At 51.3% G+C, this 17,418-nt stretch overlaps 1 protein-coding gene across 1 annotated transcript in view; it reads left to right on the top strand.

The window, feature by feature from the left end:
- Nucleotides 1-17,418, top strand: part of NCOR2 (nuclear receptor corepressor 2) — a 179,768-nt gene that overhangs the window by 75,380 nt on the left and 86,970 nt on the right. Inside the window, exons 8-10 of the mRNA XM_010582247.1 lie at nt 9,707-9,773; nt 15,197-15,369; nt 16,737-16,833. Of these exons, the coding sequence (XP_010580549.1) occupies nt 9,707-9,773; nt 15,197-15,369; nt 16,737-16,833 (337 nt within the window). The remainder of the gene's footprint in view (nt 1-9,706; nt 9,774-15,196; nt 15,370-16,736; nt 16,834-17,418) is intronic.

Below are 17,418 nucleotides of genomic sequence, written 5' to 3'. Positions count from 1 at the left end.
TCCTGTTCTCCCATCTCTTGGGTCCCTGCTGCACATTAAAGGACATTTGGATGGTTGGGAGGCAGATAAAAAAAATCCAGATTTCAGTGATTCTTCCAAGCAGATAATTTGGGGTCCTTTGAACAAGAGGAAAAGGTATTAAACTTCTCCGTTTTGACCAAATCATGCTTGGATGTTCAAATCCCACCTACAACTTCTCTGCAGGCTGCATTTGAAGATATTTTTTGTTCTTTCTCGTTCTTAATATGTTTGTGCCTTCTGCTCTAGAAGAGCAGCTTCCGCTCCGTAGCCTGGAGGTGGCTTTTTTGGTAAGAGATCGAGTAAATCATCAGGGTGCTGGGAGACGTCAGCCAGATGCGTTAGAGCACCAGAAGGACAACTGCCAGGACACCACAGGTTATATTTTGCCAAGGTGTAATTAGATGCAGATTCTTCTGAACAACTTCCCCCTACACAGATTTAGCCATGCTGAAAAAGTCTTTTGGCACGTTGCTGGAAAATCATCGAGGTTGTGATTCTGTCCACAAAACCTCATTGCATGCTGGCTCTGTTGTGTTAAATAGAAACTGCTCCCGCATGAAGCTGGTTTGGAGCGTCATACCTGGGCACAGGAGGATGGCCAGGCTGTTACTATTCACAAATACCTTTTTTTCTTCTTTTTAAACATTTCCTAGGGTGGATTTTTTTTTCTCAGTTGAATGTTTGCAAGTGTCAGTGGGAAGGCATTTGAATATCAGAAAGCCAGGATTCCTCGATTTCTCTACAGCGATACTCTCCGCCTTGCAACACTAGTTCAATTCTTCCTGCTTGTTTGCTTTGCTTTTCAGTTGGCATGAGTCACTTATGCTAATAGAGCTGACTGGGGAGTTACGGGGAGAATTTCTACTCTTACTAAAATGTTACCGGTCTCTTATTTTCATGGAGTTTTATGGCCTGTCTCCTATTCAGTACAGTTAAAATTAATTTCATGCCCCAGTTCATTCCAGTGTTTGCAGCTTCAAAAGCTTTTAAGTCCTATTTAGCTGCCTCGCTGTGCTGTTACCCGTCTGCTTGGGTCCCTTTGGTTCACCTGCGAGTGCAGGCTTTGAGCAAACATGGTTAATTTTGTATGCTACATCTGCCGCATGATCCAAGGCACCGCTGAGTGGTTTGTGCCAAAGACTTGACCTACCTTTGATGGGACTGTGTCCTTTCTGTTTGAAATACCTGCTTTGTTGGAGCGAAAGGCTCTGCCACTCTCTCATCAAGAAAGGAGAGAGGGAGATGGCGTTTAGTGCCCTTATCTGAGTTTTTCCCCTATAGCTAGGTTGGTCCTTGCTGTTTTTCAAGGTGTGAATTTTTTGGCTTTGCAGTGGACTGACAGGTTCCTTCAAGATGTGTTGCAGCTCTGAACACAACTGGAGGCTACTTGAATGATTCTGCATCAGTTGAGGAGGTTGCAAAGACCCCTTTATTTAGATTTTGCTGAAATACAGCAACAAACGCAGAGGACGCTTACTTGTGCACCAGTTAAGCACCAGTGCATTTGGTCTAGGTCTCTTCCTTCAGCGTTTTGCCAGCTTGGATGTACAAGGATGAGAGCGGCTCTTCCTACGCTGCCGTGATAGTAATTTTGCATGTTTTCCAGACTCCTGGCACCAAAGATATTAACCTTCTTTCCTCCAAGTGTTTGAAAAATGACAAGATGTTGTTCACATGAGCAGGATCAATTACCTGCTGTCTACCTGGAGAGATATTCTCTGAGGGAGCCTTCATCTCTACGGCAGGAGATTCCTGCTCGGTGAGCCATGAAAAACAGCCTGGTAGGACTCTCCTCCCTCCTTTCCCGAAGCAGTCATCTTGAAGTCATAGTCTGTGGGATTTGTGTTTGAAAGCAAAATATGAGCTTCTGAGCCTTGAAAAAGCACACAAAAGGAAAACTGAAAAGCCGAGGGTAAGTACGTGCAAGGTGTTGTTCACAGGGTTTGCTTTAAACCTTCCCTTCAAGAGCTTCTCCTTGCTTTTACACTGAAATTCAGCAATGTTGGGGTTGAAACTAGGTTGCGTCCCCCTGAGATGCTTGGAGAGGTGTCGGAGAACCAGGGTCTGAGTGTACAGTTAAAACAGATCAAGAGCTTTGTGTGATTCTGGGTTTCTTGCACGTCCAAATCCAGCAGCAGCAAAGCTGTGTGTACTGTTAATATTTGCACATCTGGGTTGCTGTCTGCAGCTGATAGCTTTTCGGGGGGGGGGGGGGGGGGTTTTGCCTCTGCAGAATCAAAATCTGAAGTCAGGATTTTCAGAGAGGTTTAGGGGCTTCTGAATATCTTTTTCTTTTTGAAATGCCTCCCACCCCTCCACCTTCTCCTAAAAGAGCAAGGAGCAGAACTGCTTTCTTCTGAAAATCTTAACAACTACGGCTTTCCAAATCACTTGTCACTTTTGAAAATTTAAGTCATCTTTTCATTACTGGCTGTTTAGGGGTTTTAGTAGCACTGGATTGCCTCTAAATTCATAATCAAAGCCTGACATGTAACACAAATGCTCTTCCAAACCCTGTCATTACTAATGCATTCTCTTTCAGGTCTTTTTATTAGTGCTTGTAGATTTTTTTTTTTTTTCCTCATTAGAAATTCACCTAGCAGCTCCCCGCTCATCCCATTCAAGGTTTCTCATCTCTTTTATTCTTTGTTGGCATGCACTAGGGCAGAAGTATTACCTTGTCATGAATTACTAAATGATGGAGACACACGCTGCAACCTTCTGCTTCTTTCTCTTGCCAGTGAAAAGCCAAATACTGGTTTGGGGTGGACTATCTTGCAACGCTTCAGCTTGCAATGTCATCTTGGGCTTCAAGGGAAGGCAGAGGTGTAGGGCAGGTGCCTGACTGATGGCCAGAAGTGCTTCTGCACTTGCACTTGTCCCATTTTGGGCCTAAGCTCATAGATGCTAAAGGGCGTGGACGTGAATTTCCCATCTGGTGTTAAGAACTGTGGTTGTGGATGTTATTGCTGCCCAAGGGAGTCACTTGAGCATTTCAGTGGGAACGTCTTCGCAAGGAGGTGGCACCACAGGGACCTGGACAGGCTGTGCTGGGGGTCTGGCCAGGGCAGGCTCTGATGACAAGGCGCCCGTGTTTGCCAAGGCATTACCTCCTTGGAGCACAAGCGTCTCGCTGGCCTCAGTGTGTGAACCACCAGGTGAATTAACAGCGCAAACTTTTTCGTGAATTATAGCGACGACTTTGGACCTCCAGAGCTGAATGCGTTTTGGACTTGCAGAGGACATGATTCAAGAAGCTGGGAGACCTCTGGATGGCTTCTTTCTCTTGAGTGTTTCTGGGCACAAACACAGCCTGCCTGAATGTACATCCAGAGTTAGGGACCTCTGCCACTCTGTTCTAAGAGGCACTAATGGTGCTGGGGGTTTAGTCCATCCCAATGCTCAAGGGCTCTGGGTTAAATTAATTGAAGATCTGCTTTGCTTTTCTTCCCCAGAAAGTGTTTCTGGATATTGCAAGGAAACTGCTCTGAACAGCTGGCTTTCCAGGAACGTGCCCTGCCTTGGGGTTAATAGGTTACAGTGTATTACCAGCTGGAGCTGTGTGCTCTGGCCCTTTCAGAGCAAGGAAATGAATGAGTGCAATGACCCGTGAACAGGATGACCTTGCTCCCTGTCCTCTCTGCAGGGCGTCTTGCAGCTAGAGGGGTAGGGAATTGGTGACTACCCTGAGCTGCGGCTTGGGATCCTGGCACTAGCAATACACAGGAGCCAGTGTACCTGGGGGGACGCAACCGTTTCTGTACGCTCTCTGTTGTCTCTTGGCTGGTTTCACCTTGGAGCGTTCTTGCTGTGCTCCTCGGGTCCCGTGGTTTGCAGATCTCCAGTCTCGCTGGCAGTGCTTTGTTTGGCTGGAGCTGCCAGGAGGCTCCTCTGTTTCCAACCCTTGCCTGCATGATCAATCTCGTTGTACAATGGCTTTGCCAGCTGCTCGCTGCCTCCTTCCCATCGCTCTTTGCAGGCTTGATCCCTACTTTGTTTGCACTGGCTGTTTGATGAAAGACGTTCCTGTGTAATTAAATACCCCTGATTAGTTTTGATCAAATAGCAAACTTCCTTTCATCTCATCTTGCACTGGCTGAAGGTCTCTGCGGGCAGGCTCGGCCAGGTGTGCTGCAGTGCATTGGCTCTTTGTATCCTTGAGAGCCTTATCCCAGGGCTTTGGCAGTGTCCACATGTGTGTACACACCAGCACCGACACGCATGTGTGCGTGCACATCCTTTTAAGATCGCAGCCTCCGGAAGGATTGTAGCCGAGTCATTCATGTGGACCTAAGCCAAGTAACTCAAAAGTCAGAGTTATGGGTTCTCTCCTTCACTGGCTCCATTGTGAACACCAGAATACAAAAGCAACCTTGCGCCAAACCAGTTGAGGTGGAAGCGACTGCTCCCACAGGGCTTCCTTTGCTTTGCTCAGAGTGGGAGATGTATTTCACTCAGTGGTTTGGAGGCTGGCTCTGAGAACCTCACTCAGGTGTGGGGCTCACCAGGTAGGTCAGTGGGACTGTGGGATGAGGATGAGTTATGCAAGGACAAAAAGCTCTTGCAGAATCACATGCAAAATTATTGGTAGTATTTGAATCCTGCTTCCTGTGCTGGTGGCAGATGACAATCAAACATCAAGTTTTGAGTCTGGTTTACCTTGTTTGATCTCTGTTTCCTCCTCCTGCCTGCGGGTGCTTGTGGCGAAAGTGCTGGGGACTGGCGGGGCTGCCCCAGGCTCCCCACCCGGGTCGTGCCCCATTTCAGGCTGGTACCTGGGGTACTGGGGCTCTTGCTGCACTCATCCAGTTGATACCTAGCCCCTAAAGCGGGGGATCTGTTGCTCCTGAGAGAATCTGCCACCCTGGACCGCAAACAAATGGACCTCTGATGTGGGAAAACCCCCGAATCGCCCACAGCCTCGGTGGCAGGTTCGGCTTACCTTTGCCCCCAGGGATGATAGAAGGAGATCATCACTGGGTTAGTTCACCGGCAGCAAGGACAGAAATCCTCAAGGCATTTGCAGAGCAGTTGAGAAGAGCAGAAGCTCTGAGCTCCCAGCTGCAAGGCTGCATCTCCCCGAGCGTGGCCAAGAGCCCCCATTTTGGGGACTGTCTGGAAGTGACTCTGTGCCTGGGGTCTGCAGAAGCTCACAAGGTCAGTGTCTCTCTGGAGAAGGCTGTGGTGGCTGCATGACCTGCCCTGGCCGGTCTCCCCCATCCCTGCAGAGGAGCAAAGAAGGTGCAGGGAAAGCTCCTCTGGTGACCAAAGGGCTGGAATAGCTTTTGGCACGGAGAACGTAACTGGACATGGTGTCCTCACCTTGGAGAAGAGCTGCCTTCAGAGGGAACCGTTAGACTGGGGCTGCGCTGAAGTAGGCGAGTGGGAAACGCATATTGACCACATCATTGCAGCCGGTGCTGGGGGACGGTAGGTGAAGCTGAGAGCCCACCAGAAGGAAGGTCTTTCCCCATAAGCATACCAGAGAGCTGTGGAGCTCACGGCCGCGGGGAGGGCAGAAATGCGTGATGGGCTCCAGCGGAGATTAGATGAATTGTTGACCACAAGGATGTGGATGTGCCATCTGGCAGGCCCCGACCACCAGCTCGCCAGAAGCTGGCCAGGCTCCGTGTCTCGCTGGGTCCATCCCAGCCTGCCCCTGCCCAGCCTTAGCAGCTGCGTGGGGCACGGCCAAGGACAGGGCAGGGAACTCGCGTGTCCTTCCGACCCGGCACGGTGTGGGATGTGCCAGCCCAGCAATACTTAAAACTGTCCACAAGAGTCACTGTTGCTTTATCTAAGGAGCCTCCATTCCTTCTGCCTGTTAACTGCCTGATTTCTTCACCCCGTAGAGGAGGCGGCTGTGTGGTTCAGGTCTCCATCTGCGACGCTTTTCTTGTGCCCCAGCAAACTGCAGGCAGGGAGCTGCAAGGATTCAGGCTGCCGACAAGGGTGATGAAGGAGGGTTGGCGCGTTGCAGGAGCGACCTTTCCCACGTGCTGCTCCACGCTGGTTATTTCTGTGCAGGAGTCCCAGCAGACAGCCCTTACCTTCGCCGCCTGCGCCGCAGCAGTTGAGCTTGGCTCTTTGATTTGCCGAGGGAGCACAGCGTGTGCTTTGGAGACATGTGGCCCGAATTAACCTCTCTGCAAATGGTTTCTAAGTAACAGCAGTACATGTAGCAAGATAAACTGTGAAGCCTATTTATATTTACCAAGATTGTATTAACCTTTGAAAGGTTGACCTTATGCAAAAAAAAAAAAAGATAAAGTGGCAAAAACATTGAGGGCATGAGGGGTTTTGTTGTTGTTTTTAATCCTTTCACTCTTTGATTACTTCAGCCTTCGTGGTGGTAAACATACACTGGCTTTCAAGGCATTCCTGATTTTTGCAGCTGCAGAGCCATTAAGTCTTTGCCTGTATTAGCACTTTCAAGGTCAGCCGTGATGCAAAACTCAAGGCAACCCATCAGCTGCATAAGAGCTGCTAATTTTCTTCATGTACTCTCCTGTGTCCTGATAACTTGTGCGGCAGATCCAGCAGCAGCATGTTCAAAGCCCCATGTTGTTGCTGGATGTCACCCAGGCTGGTGGGGGGGAGGGCAGGGGTTGATTTAGCTGAGCTGGCCCCCAGGGACAGTCCATGACCCTTTGCTGGGGGTGATCCCACAAGTGATCGTCATTAGCATCACCCCAGTGGTTTCCCAGTGTAAGAGTTTCCATCAGAATTGGAATAAACAAACAAACAAGGAGAATGTGGGTTTTGGGCACAGTCTCCCGTCGGAGCTTGTTTGTGCAGAGCTGAAGCCTTGGAAGGGAATCCGTCCGACGGGGTCTCTGCAGGAGGAATGGCTGCCCGCTGCAGTACCACATGGCGCTGGAGCCGGTGACGAAAGCTCACTGTGTGCGATGCAAAGGGATGCGAGAGCCTGAGAGGATCCAGGGCTCGGGCGGGAGGAGAGCCTGTGGGTGGGCAGAGGAGCGCCTGGTGTGCAGGGCTGGCAAATGGGTGCTTGGACGCTGCTGGACCCACCTCACCTGTGCGCCCGGAGATGGATGCTCCGGAGCATTCGGCACAGCACAGCCCCACTCATTTCTCGTGCCTCCCTCCCTGCACAAGCAGGCAGACATCACTGCAGCCCCATGCCTCAGTTTCCCTGATTTTTAAAGGCAAGTGAATGTTGTTTGCATTGAGGTGAGCGGTGAGGTTTAGCTCAGCCAGTAGCCTGCAGCCCTCTTTGAGGCTCTGCAGTGGATGCACCAGAGACAGAAACAAAAGACAGTGGCGTTGTGTGATCCAGCAGGGAGAAGCCTTTGGCAGCAGTGTTTCTTAATATATCTAATAAGGTGGCCTCTGGTCTTCGTAGTGCAGCCCAGAACAACAGCGGGTCCTTTGTAAACATGCCGTCAAAAAAGAGCAAAGCAGAAGGTGCCTCGTGCATGGATTTATTAGATTTCTCCCCCCGTCCCATTCCCCCCCGCCAGTGATCAATGCCACTTTGATTTCTGAAACAGAATCAAAGAACGTGGCTTGATATTCAAGCTCTTGCTCAGAATTTCTGAATCCAAGCGTCTGCTCTGCAGGAACCTTCAGCCCTGTCTCTCGGCTGTGCCTTCTGCCGAAGCTGGTGCTGCCTGGAAGTGGGAGCGCGTGGGGATTTGGGGCTGTGTGCCTCTACCTGCCAGGGGCTCGAGCTGGGGATACTGGAGTCTGTTCCCAGCTGGTGGCTGGTGTTTTCCGTTTGTAGGAGGAGTTACAAGTGCCACTTGCTAGCGCTGCCTCGGAAATCAAGGTCTATTTTTGCACCAAAGTGTTCAAGGCAAAGTCAAAGGGAATGAAGATGTAGTGCAGCTCAGGCAGTGTTCGGGGACTCCGCGTGTATCCCATACCTCTGGTAACTAATTAAAAGGGGAGAACAGAAGGTTACAAAATATGAATGGTACTATTAGGACCAAGAATCAAGCCTGATGTGTTTCTTCCTTGGGAAACTAAAGAGGCCACAAAGCTGAGTGTGGCTGTGGGGTGCTGGAGAAGAAATGATCCCTGTCCCAAATCCTGTTACCTTTCCTCTGGCAGCCATGCTTCATCTTGGAGGTAGTGGTGGTTAGAGACCCCACACCCAAGGAACTGCTGTCCTAAATAAACCCACTAATGACTGGGTGCCAGCGTTGCAGTGGTGCCCCCAGGCCCTACTCCACGTCCCCTCGCGCAGGCGGGCTGGGGTCCCCCGGCACACCGCCGGAGCAGAGGTGCAGCCTTGGCGGTGGGCTGGAGGGACCTGGGGTCCACAGGACGGCGCATGCTGCGGGCTCACATATGCGCCCATGCACGGTTTTAGTGATGTAGCGAAAAGGGAGTTTGAGTAGTGAAAAATGTGGATACTTTCTGGGATGCTCTCCATCCCTAAATTAAGCCAGGACTGCCCAAATCCTCCCACTAAGCGAGCGGGATCCTCTGCCCCTTCCCAAACAGTGTCTTTTGTTGCTGATTAGCTTTAGGGATTTATGGTTGGTTTTTTTTTTTTTTTTTTTTTTTTTTTTCTTCCGTCCCCACTAGTCAGGGGACGAGGCAGGGAGGGGAATGAGGAAGCGGCGACGGTGCCTTTTCATTCTGCTAAATCCTGCAGAACATGCCTACATAAGACTGTTAAGCTCCTGATCAGTAATTACACACTGCAGCTCTGCCTTTAATCGGGATAAAAGACTTAAGGAAACTCCTTTGCCCCTGGTCTCTACCTTTTACCTAGAGATTTTATTGCTGTGAATATTAGTAACAGGAACAACTGGAGGAGCTCAGCTCTTGGGTTCGTGCAGACTCTGGGAGCTCGTGCAGCCTTTCCAGCTCCTTGCTGCTTTGGCGCTGCTTCTCTTTGAGCAATTATTTCATGCTGTCTTTAGAAAGTAGAAAGAAGAAGAAAAAACCAGGGGGGTGTCTGGGCAGACGCCGGGTTGGTTGTGGTTGCAGTGGCTAGTTTCTCTCTTGAGGTCCCAATTCTGCAAGCGGCTGAACTTTCCTGGCTGGTTTGTTTGCAGCTTTGTTAGGCACGGCTCCAAGAAAGCAAGAGGTTAGGAGATATGTGCTGCAAGCCCTGCTGCAATCCTGCCTCCTTATCAGCGCCTCGGAACCCCGGGGGTGAATAACCCCTTGCAAGCGTGTGTGTGCACTGACAGTTCCCTCGCTGCTGGCCCTGGGGACTGGGGCGGCTCAGGGTGGCCTCTGCACCCCCAGGGGTGCTGGGGGGAGCCACCTCCCACCACGCAGAGCTCGGCCTGAGCCCCCCAACTCTTGGGACCCCATTGGATTTTTGCAGATCAAAATGTAAAAATAATCAAGAAACAGCCTGGCCCACTGGTAAATGCAGAGGTGAACGTCTGCCCGTGTTCAGTGCTGAGCACACGATAAAAGTTTGAAGAATTGGGGGCTTATGAATTTAGTGCTCAACCTTAGTCCTGGTTTTACCAACAGATGTGGGTGAAGTTCCTTGTGTCAGAGGGTTTGCTGGTCTTTCTCTAAGCTGGTGTGAGATCCCCAGATAACCACATTTGCTGCTCTGAAGTTGATGCAATTCCGAGTTAAGGTGGAAACTGTGCTGCGAACTCCTTTGGGAGTGGGGAGAGCCAGGCATTGGATTTTAGCCGCCTCGTTAATCAGATCTCATCTTTTTTTTTTTTTTTTTTCTTCACAGAAACCAGGCAATGCGGAAAAAGTTAATTTTGTACTTTAAGAGGAGAAATCATGCTCGCAAACAGTGGGTAAGTGATTCCCTTATACTTTATTTTATATGTATAAAGCAGCATAATTTATTATGCGAGAAAGAAAAGGATGTTTTCCAGCAGAGAGGTGCTGGTGCTCAGTACTTTGCCTGTTGCATTGCTGTGGCATCTCTTATGCTTAAAAAAACTTGGATGTAAAGGAGAGGTCCCTGATTCTGCTGCAGGCAGCACCTCCCTCCACAAGTACCCCCTGCAGAACAAACACTCGGGGTTGGCTTAATCACAGTGGAGCCCTTCATTGATCTTAGAGAGCCTATTCACAGCATAAATGTCTGTTTTGTGACTAATTGAACCCCAAGAGAGGTGTGAAACAAGCTGACTCTGCTTCCGATAAATGGTCTGAAGACTGATCTGACTTCTTCCAGCGGACCACAGAGTGATGTTCTAGGAATTTGTGGTACAAAACAAAAATCAAGCCCTGGCCAGTTCATTTCTAGGCAGCTTTGCCTGCAGTGTCCTTCAAGGAGATGGTTCTTGGTTAGGTAAGGTGGAAAGTGGGGTTTATTGTGAGACTTCAAAGGCATTTGTTGCAAGTCCCTAGTAAATAGAGGAGAAAGTTCAAGTGGGATTTACTGAATTTATACAGTTTTGGCACTGACAGTTGCCTGCAGTAGTCGCCAGCAGGAGCTGGGAGGCGAAAGCAGCACAAAAGGGGAAATGCCAGAAGCAACCAACAGCCTGGCCCCCACCTGAAAGGTGGATTTTGTGGCGTCTTTCAGTGAAGGATGATTCAGCCCATGATGCAGGGGTTTGCATTTTACGTGGAAGAGTAAATCCTGGTTCCTGACTTGGTGTCTCTGTTCTGGGGCAGGCTCAGGTGCTGGCATTAGCGGCTGAAGTTGCAAATGGTGCAGGTTTTCTGAGCATCTTTGGTGCTGGTTTTGGACAGAAGTGCTCTGGCTGGGAGGAGTTGTTGGAAAAAAGCAAAATAATCAGTCCTGGGAAGTGGTTTGAAGGTTCTGCCTTTAAAAGCAGCTTTCAATACAGACATTTCTGAGCCAGAGATCAAATTATTTTCTGATTTATGGTGAATAAAGGCATGCTCCTTTTCTTTCCTGTGCTTCATTCCACCCACCCCCCCCGGTTTGTAGCAATCTTCCAAAAGCCACAGATCTTGTACTTCAGAGGGATGGTTGTGTCTCCCGTTTGCGTCCGAATACATGTTTGTTTAGTCTTTTCCATGATAAAACTTATGCCACGTTTTTAGCAAGGGGCTACAGGGCTTTCACCTTCAGCACAATGCAGTGTGGCAGCCAGTGCTGCTCAGGACACCTCGCCTGCCACAGCTGAGCACTTCTGCAGTTGCGGGAAGCGGATCAATATTCCCTTCCTCAAAACAGGGATTGCAAAGATTCATGTGGTTTTATTGGAACCAGAAGGGAACTGCCCAGGAGCTGCTTTCTGGTGGAAACGGCTGGTTACTGCGCTAAATGTAGAGTGAGTCGCTCTATTGTAAATATTGAGGAGCTGGGGGAAAAGGTTTTACCTAGGCTGCAAGAACATCGTTCCTAAAATACGGCTTGCAGTAAAGTTGCCTGTCATGCAAAATAGGTGAATTTCTGCCAGCCGGTTTATTCAGTGTCCTTGAGAGGGGATTTTTCAGTTTAGGGAAGCATTTTGCCTATTCTACAAAACAGGCAACATACGGTTGCTGAATTTGCAAAGTGAATACATTTGCTGATTCTGTTTGCAAAATGGGTACGCTTAGCTATTTTTCTGCCTATTTTGTAGCAGACCCTATTTTTAGCAAAGCCCATCTATGTGCCAGCGTTTCTTTCCAGCTCTTTTACTTTCTGGGGTATTGTCGCTGCCCAGGGCTGGCTGGAACAGGGTCAGAGCTTGGTCCCTGCAGGGTTCAGCCCTGAGAGCCCCACCAGAGGATCTGCAGGGCTTCCTCCTGCCTCCACCGAGGTCAGCATAGCAGAAGACATTTAATTGCCATCAGAGAGGTGATGCTGCAGAGAGAGAAGGGTAAAGGGAGCTGTTCTGGCTATAAGAGGTTTATTTCCATCAGCCGGGGAAAGAAAACCATGGGGCTTGCATAGGAATTGGACTGGTTCCTCCTGTCACCTTCGCTCTTTCCCTCCCCTCCGAAGAGCTGCTCCATTCCCTGGAGCTGCGGGAGCGTGGGCTGTGGGAGGGCTCGGGTTTGGCGCAGCCTACAAACTGCCTTCAGCTGCTACGGTGGCGTTACTATTCATCCATTTTTAGATACGCATGTCAAGTCCGATTTGGCTCGCCATCACTTTCTTGTGTGATTTGAGAGGCTGATGGGCTGGTGAGCCCAGCTGGGAAGGGGAGCAGAGGAAGCACCGATGCTAAAAGCCAGCGCAGAGGGTTGCTCAGGAATGGACATGCTTGCTTGAGGCTGCTCAGAGGATGCTTGAAGAAGGAATAGATACTTCTGCTCCTAAAGTGCCTGACCAGGAGCTTCTCCTGGTGACTGAGCTGTGAAGATCTGTGGAATGCACAGTGATATAATGTGCCTGTAATCTTGGCTTTTGAAGGATGGCAAAAGATTGCAGGGAACACGTATTGTGGCTGGACCAAAAAGCGCTAGACAGGGATGCTGCAGACCGGCCCTGCTGTAGTGGGGTTTGAAGCTTGCATGGCAGGAAAGATCTCTTTGCTCCATGGTGGGAAGGGACTTGAAGAAAGCAGATGCAAGTCAAAAGTGCTCAGACGGTCCATAACAAAGCTGTGCTCTGGAGGGCTTGAGTTGTGTGAGCGGGGAGCTTTGGTACCGCCTGCACCGCTGCCAGGGTGTGAGCTGCTGGGGGAATCAGCAGTATGATGTTGATGTTGCTTTTTCCATAGGCAAATACTAGTTCCTTAAAAGAGGAATTCTGGATAAAGCTTTCATCCAGTTGTCCCAAAGAGCGGAGGAAAAGGAAGAAAAAGAGCTGCCCCGCCGGCTACGAAACAGCCCGGCAGCCGTGCCAGGGAGCTCTGCTGGGGTGGTGGCTATGTGGGATCCAGCGCCAGCTCATTCCCACGGGAAATGAAAAGCCTTTCAAAGCCTTGAAGTTTCTCACCAGACCGAGCCCTTGTGCTGGGCTGTCCCCCAGCCGTGCCATGGGCTGGCACGCAGCACAGGGCACCGGCTGCCTCCCGGCGCTGAGGCTGATAAATTTTGCGGGGTATTTTTAGCCTCTTCCCAAATGCGATGCTCTGAAAGCAGGAGGATGTAGCAGATTTGCTGGCAGGGTGGGAGCTCTCATTCTCAGGGGACTGATAGCATCACTTCAGGAGGGGTAAAAACGCAGCAGCTGTGATTTTTCCAAGCTGTCGCGATTTGTTGCCATTACCTATAGCTCCTCACCTGCAGTGTGAGATCCCCCTTGGCTTTTAGGGCATTTTTATTTTTGTTCTCATTCCTTGCTTTCATCTTACAGCCATTTCCTTTAGCTCCTGCCGAAACCCAAGCATCTCCTGTGCATCCGTGCTGGGCAGGAAAGCCTCTGGCTCCAGGCATGCAAATGGGAATTACTTTATTATTATGTGCAGAGGGGAGCATTAATCTGCATCAGCTGTAGGGTTTGAGGTGCTTTGTCTGCCCCACTTTATTGCTGAGGTGCCTCCAAAAGGCCACGGGGATCACAGGACGTGTTGCTGCGCTTGGGTTATTGCCAGGTCTGGGACACGTGGACCAAACCGATGTGCCAGAATCAGTGTGACGCCGGCCGGGGCTTGCTGTGGGTGCCTGGCACCAGTGATGGGCCGTAGAGCTGCCGGTGCTCAGGGTCCGCAGCACGACTGACCCACCTGGCTTGGGTAACCCAGCTGCCTCCTGACCTGAAATCAGGCGTTTCCATCACTTTGGTTTTTTTTTTTTATCTCTCCCCATTTTTTTTTTTTTGGTGGCTGAGAGCAAGTGAGATAAAAGCAGAGCACATCTGGGAAATCCTACAGCCTTGGACTTCCCTGCGGTCATGGGGTGGCGATGGCAAGAGATGAGTTTATTTCTTTGAAATCTGGATTCCCCCGTCTCTGCTGCAGTGCCAAGCGTGCTGCCGAGCGTGCCGGTGCCGAGCCGCCTGTTATGGAAAGCCATGTCAGGGGTGGGAGGCAACCTGGGGTTTGCCATTGATTATTTTGCAGAGCGACATCTGCTTTCGCTTCCTGATTTGGGGCCTAGAAGGCATTTGTTTCACTCAGAGCGAAACCTTAAAACCCCCTCTGGTCGCCCAGCTGCTTTCACGTGAGGCTGGGCGCCATCGCTCCTGTCACCACTGCAGCCGTCGGGGACCGTGGCCAGGCATCTTCTCGGTGTGGACTTTGCCTGTCCATGGGCATCTTCCTCCAGCAAGACGGTGGTGGAAGGAGGGAGGAGCGGTTCGGGGGTGGTGGTGGTAGGGTTCATTTGTGTTGCAAATGATATTTTAATGTTACGGTTGCCAGGCTGGTCCCATCAATACCAGGGAGGAGCGTGGTGCTGGACCTCTGTGGGCAGCTGGGTGGGTGTGCCACGAGGACATCACCCGGGGGGACACGGCGTGGAAAAGCCCTTGCAGCACCACGTTTCGGCAGAGCCTGGATTTGCTGCCTGCGGGGATGCGCTCATCCCGCTCCTGGGCCAAAAAGGAGAAGCAGCAGCCGACAAAATGCTTTTGCTTTTCAGGATGGTGGAGGAGCTGTGGCGTCACGGCATGGCCGGGCCACCGCGCCATATGGCCTCAGGCAGGGCCCGGGTGCCCGGCTCTTGCTTGCGGGGAGCCAGGCCCGTGTGCGGAGCTGCTCTGTGGGCCCAGTCCCGTTGGCGTTGCCGGCACTGAGCCGTGAGCACTGGGGCCGGTGTGCGTGGGTGGGAAGGGGTGCCCGGCTGCGGGTGCCTCGGCAAGCCTCTCCCTGGCACGACAAGCTGCCGGTTCTGTCCAGGGGAGGTGATGGCTCCGAAATTACAGCTCTGCATGCTCTGCTCGCGCGGCAGGGACCCGCTCTCCTGCCCTCCCGTGTCCCTTCCCGAGGCCGTGTTTCGGTGCCTTCTTGCCTGGTGGCCTCAGGCAGGCGGCTTGCCCCCTACCCATGCGTGGCCAGCCATGTCAGAGCAGGGGCTCCCGCCCCAGCACTGGGGCTTTGGTTGCTGAATCAAGCACCCAAGGCGCTGGAGGATGCTCAGGCAGGAGGCGTGGTGGGTGGACGTAGCCATGCTGGATGAGAGTCCTGGTTTCTGCAAAGATGTTGGGTCTGGAAGGGAAAAGCCTGAGGGTACCTGATGGCCTGTTTTGAGAATTTACCCTTGGGTTGGTCCCAGACCCCGGAGCATGTCCATGTCCTAATAAACCATATTTCTTTAAGCAATATGACTCACGCTCAGCCTGAGCAGCCATTGAGGGACAGGCCTGGAGGAGCTGCCCTTCCCAGGTGCGTCTCCTGAGCTCCCTCTCTCTCTGCCCTTTCAGGAACAGAAGTTTTGCCAGCGCTATGACCAGCTGATGGAGGCCTGGGAAAAAAAAGTGGAGCGCATCGAAAATAACCCCCGGCGCCGTGCCAAAGAGAGTAAAGTGCGGGAATACTATGAGAAGCAATTCCCGGAGATCCGGAAGCAGCGGGAACTGCAAGAGCGCATGCAGAGGTTAGAGGAGAAGCGGTAGGAAGGGGCTGAGCTGGTATCGGACAGCCTTTCTCTTTTCTTTGGGGATGGGTGTGGGATTTGTTCATGGGAGGGGCGGGCTGGGATGGCTGTCGGTCCCTTTTCTCCCCTTCTAGTTGAAAGCAGAAGCCACCAGACAAGTAGCTTTGCTGCTTTTTCCCCAGCGTGGCTCAGCACAGAGCCCAAGAGGGAAGGAAGAATGTCAGGAATGTGGTTGCCCATCTCCCCTCTGCTGCTGATCTCCCAGCTGGCCACGTCAGAGCAAGGGGCAGCTCCCTTGTGCTGGCCACCTGGTCGGGACTGCGCCAATTACTGCCTTACTGGTGGGCCTAAATGAAGACGTATGAGACTTGCAGATGGATTTGGTCATGTTGATGATCTAATACACGCTCATGCTTTGATTGGAGCGTGGGCAGGTAGAAGAAAGGTCTGCAGAGGTTATAGGAATGACCGCACACGATATGAAAGGAGCAAAGTGTCTCACTGAAAGGGATGTCCTCTGTCTGTCCCATCCGCTGTCCGTTTTCTCCTCCTCATTAGAAGCACAGTTGAGGTCCTATCGTTTCCTGCCAGGAGGAGACCAATTTCATGATCTCCACCCTTCTTGCTGGAAATTCCCTGTCCTTCCCATTTCAGCCCCAGGATCTTGCCCAGGGACACCTGATGTGTACAGAACCCAAACCCTTGTGCCAGCATCCTGTCCTTGAGCCCCACAAACAGATGAACGGGTCCAAACTTCCTAATCGGTGACTTTATTTTATCTTAAAGAGAAGGGGAGAAATGGTACTGAGAAATGTTTAAGCTTTTATGTGCTTAATAAGAAAAGTTTTAATTCCCTGGGATGCATGGCTGTTATGTTGGGTGATATTGGGGGGGGAAAGATGTCAGTGGCTGGTTTTGATTTAAAAGTTCCTGCAGCGTTTGCAAACCAGACGCTGTGGCACAGTGATAATGGCTGGGTGCTAGTGCTGATGCCTTTATGCCGTTGCTGTGGTGCAATGAACAGGAGAAAATAATGGGAAAGTAGGTTGGGTATGAAATATCCTTCTGTTGTAGCGATCCAGGAGGTGGCTGTTGGCACAGGTAAGGAAGGTTGTTAGAGGCTCTCGACCTGTGAGCCCAAAACCCAGGGGACACGGGGGACGGTGCTCTCCAGGCAGGACTAAGTGCTGTCAGAGCCCACGGGGCTGCAGCGGGCGCCGTTCCCATAGTGCGGGATGGCGTGGCTTGGGTGGGGTGTTGGGATATGGTCGTTATGGCGTTCAGGGACAACAGGGCCAGCGGGTTGTTATGAATGTGGTTTACAAAATAGAGCATCAGTGTCTGAGTGTTTCACTGCCCTTTCCCAGCAGGGTAGGACAGAGGGGCAGCGGCGGGCTCTCCATGTCAGCTGCACGCAGCGAGCACGAGGTGTCAGAAATCATCGACGGGCTCTCAGAACAAGAGGTGAGACGGGGTTGTACTTTCTCCTCCTCTTCACCCCTCACTCCACTGTTCTCTGAGGAAGCCAGGAGACTATCACCAGGTCCTATGCCAGGTCCCACAGTGAAATCTAATACCAAATCCTACTAACATCAGGCTCCACTGAGGTTGGGGAGGTTGCCATGATGCCTAATACACTTTCTGGACAGGATGCGAAGTGAGGTGTTTATTCAATACCCAGTAACATCTTTCCAGCTGCCCCAGAGGTGTAATGCAGCTGTGCAATGGTTCTGCAGGAGCAAAACGTGGAGCAAAGCACCTCAGGAGCTTGTGGCCAGTGGGTAAGGTTTATTGGCATTCGACTGCCTCTTAGGGACCTGAAACCCCAGCATGCTGCTCATCCTGGGTGGCACCCCAAAACCACCTCCTGGCTGTTGGTTTAAACTGCAAGTGGAGGTGGGAAGGCAAGGGAAGGGAGCCGGCGCCCTGGCTGCTGAGTGGAGGGGTTTTTCTGTTTCATTTTGTTTTGAATGGGCTGTGTGGCTTGACACAGGGGAATCCTATGGAATGAATGGTTTGTACGTGAGCCAGTTGGCCCACATCTTCTGG

Source organism: Haliaeetus leucocephalus, unplaced genomic scaffold (assembly GCF_000737465.1).
Source record: "Haliaeetus leucocephalus isolate CR32 unplaced genomic scaffold, Haliaeetus_leucocephalus-4.0 Scaffold840, whole genome shotgun sequence".
NCBI lineage: Eukaryota > Metazoa > Chordata > Aves > Accipitriformes > Accipitridae > Haliaeetus > Haliaeetus leucocephalus.
The sequence above is the reverse complement of the archived record's forward strand: the minus strand, read 5'-3'. Positions and strand labels throughout refer to the sequence as shown.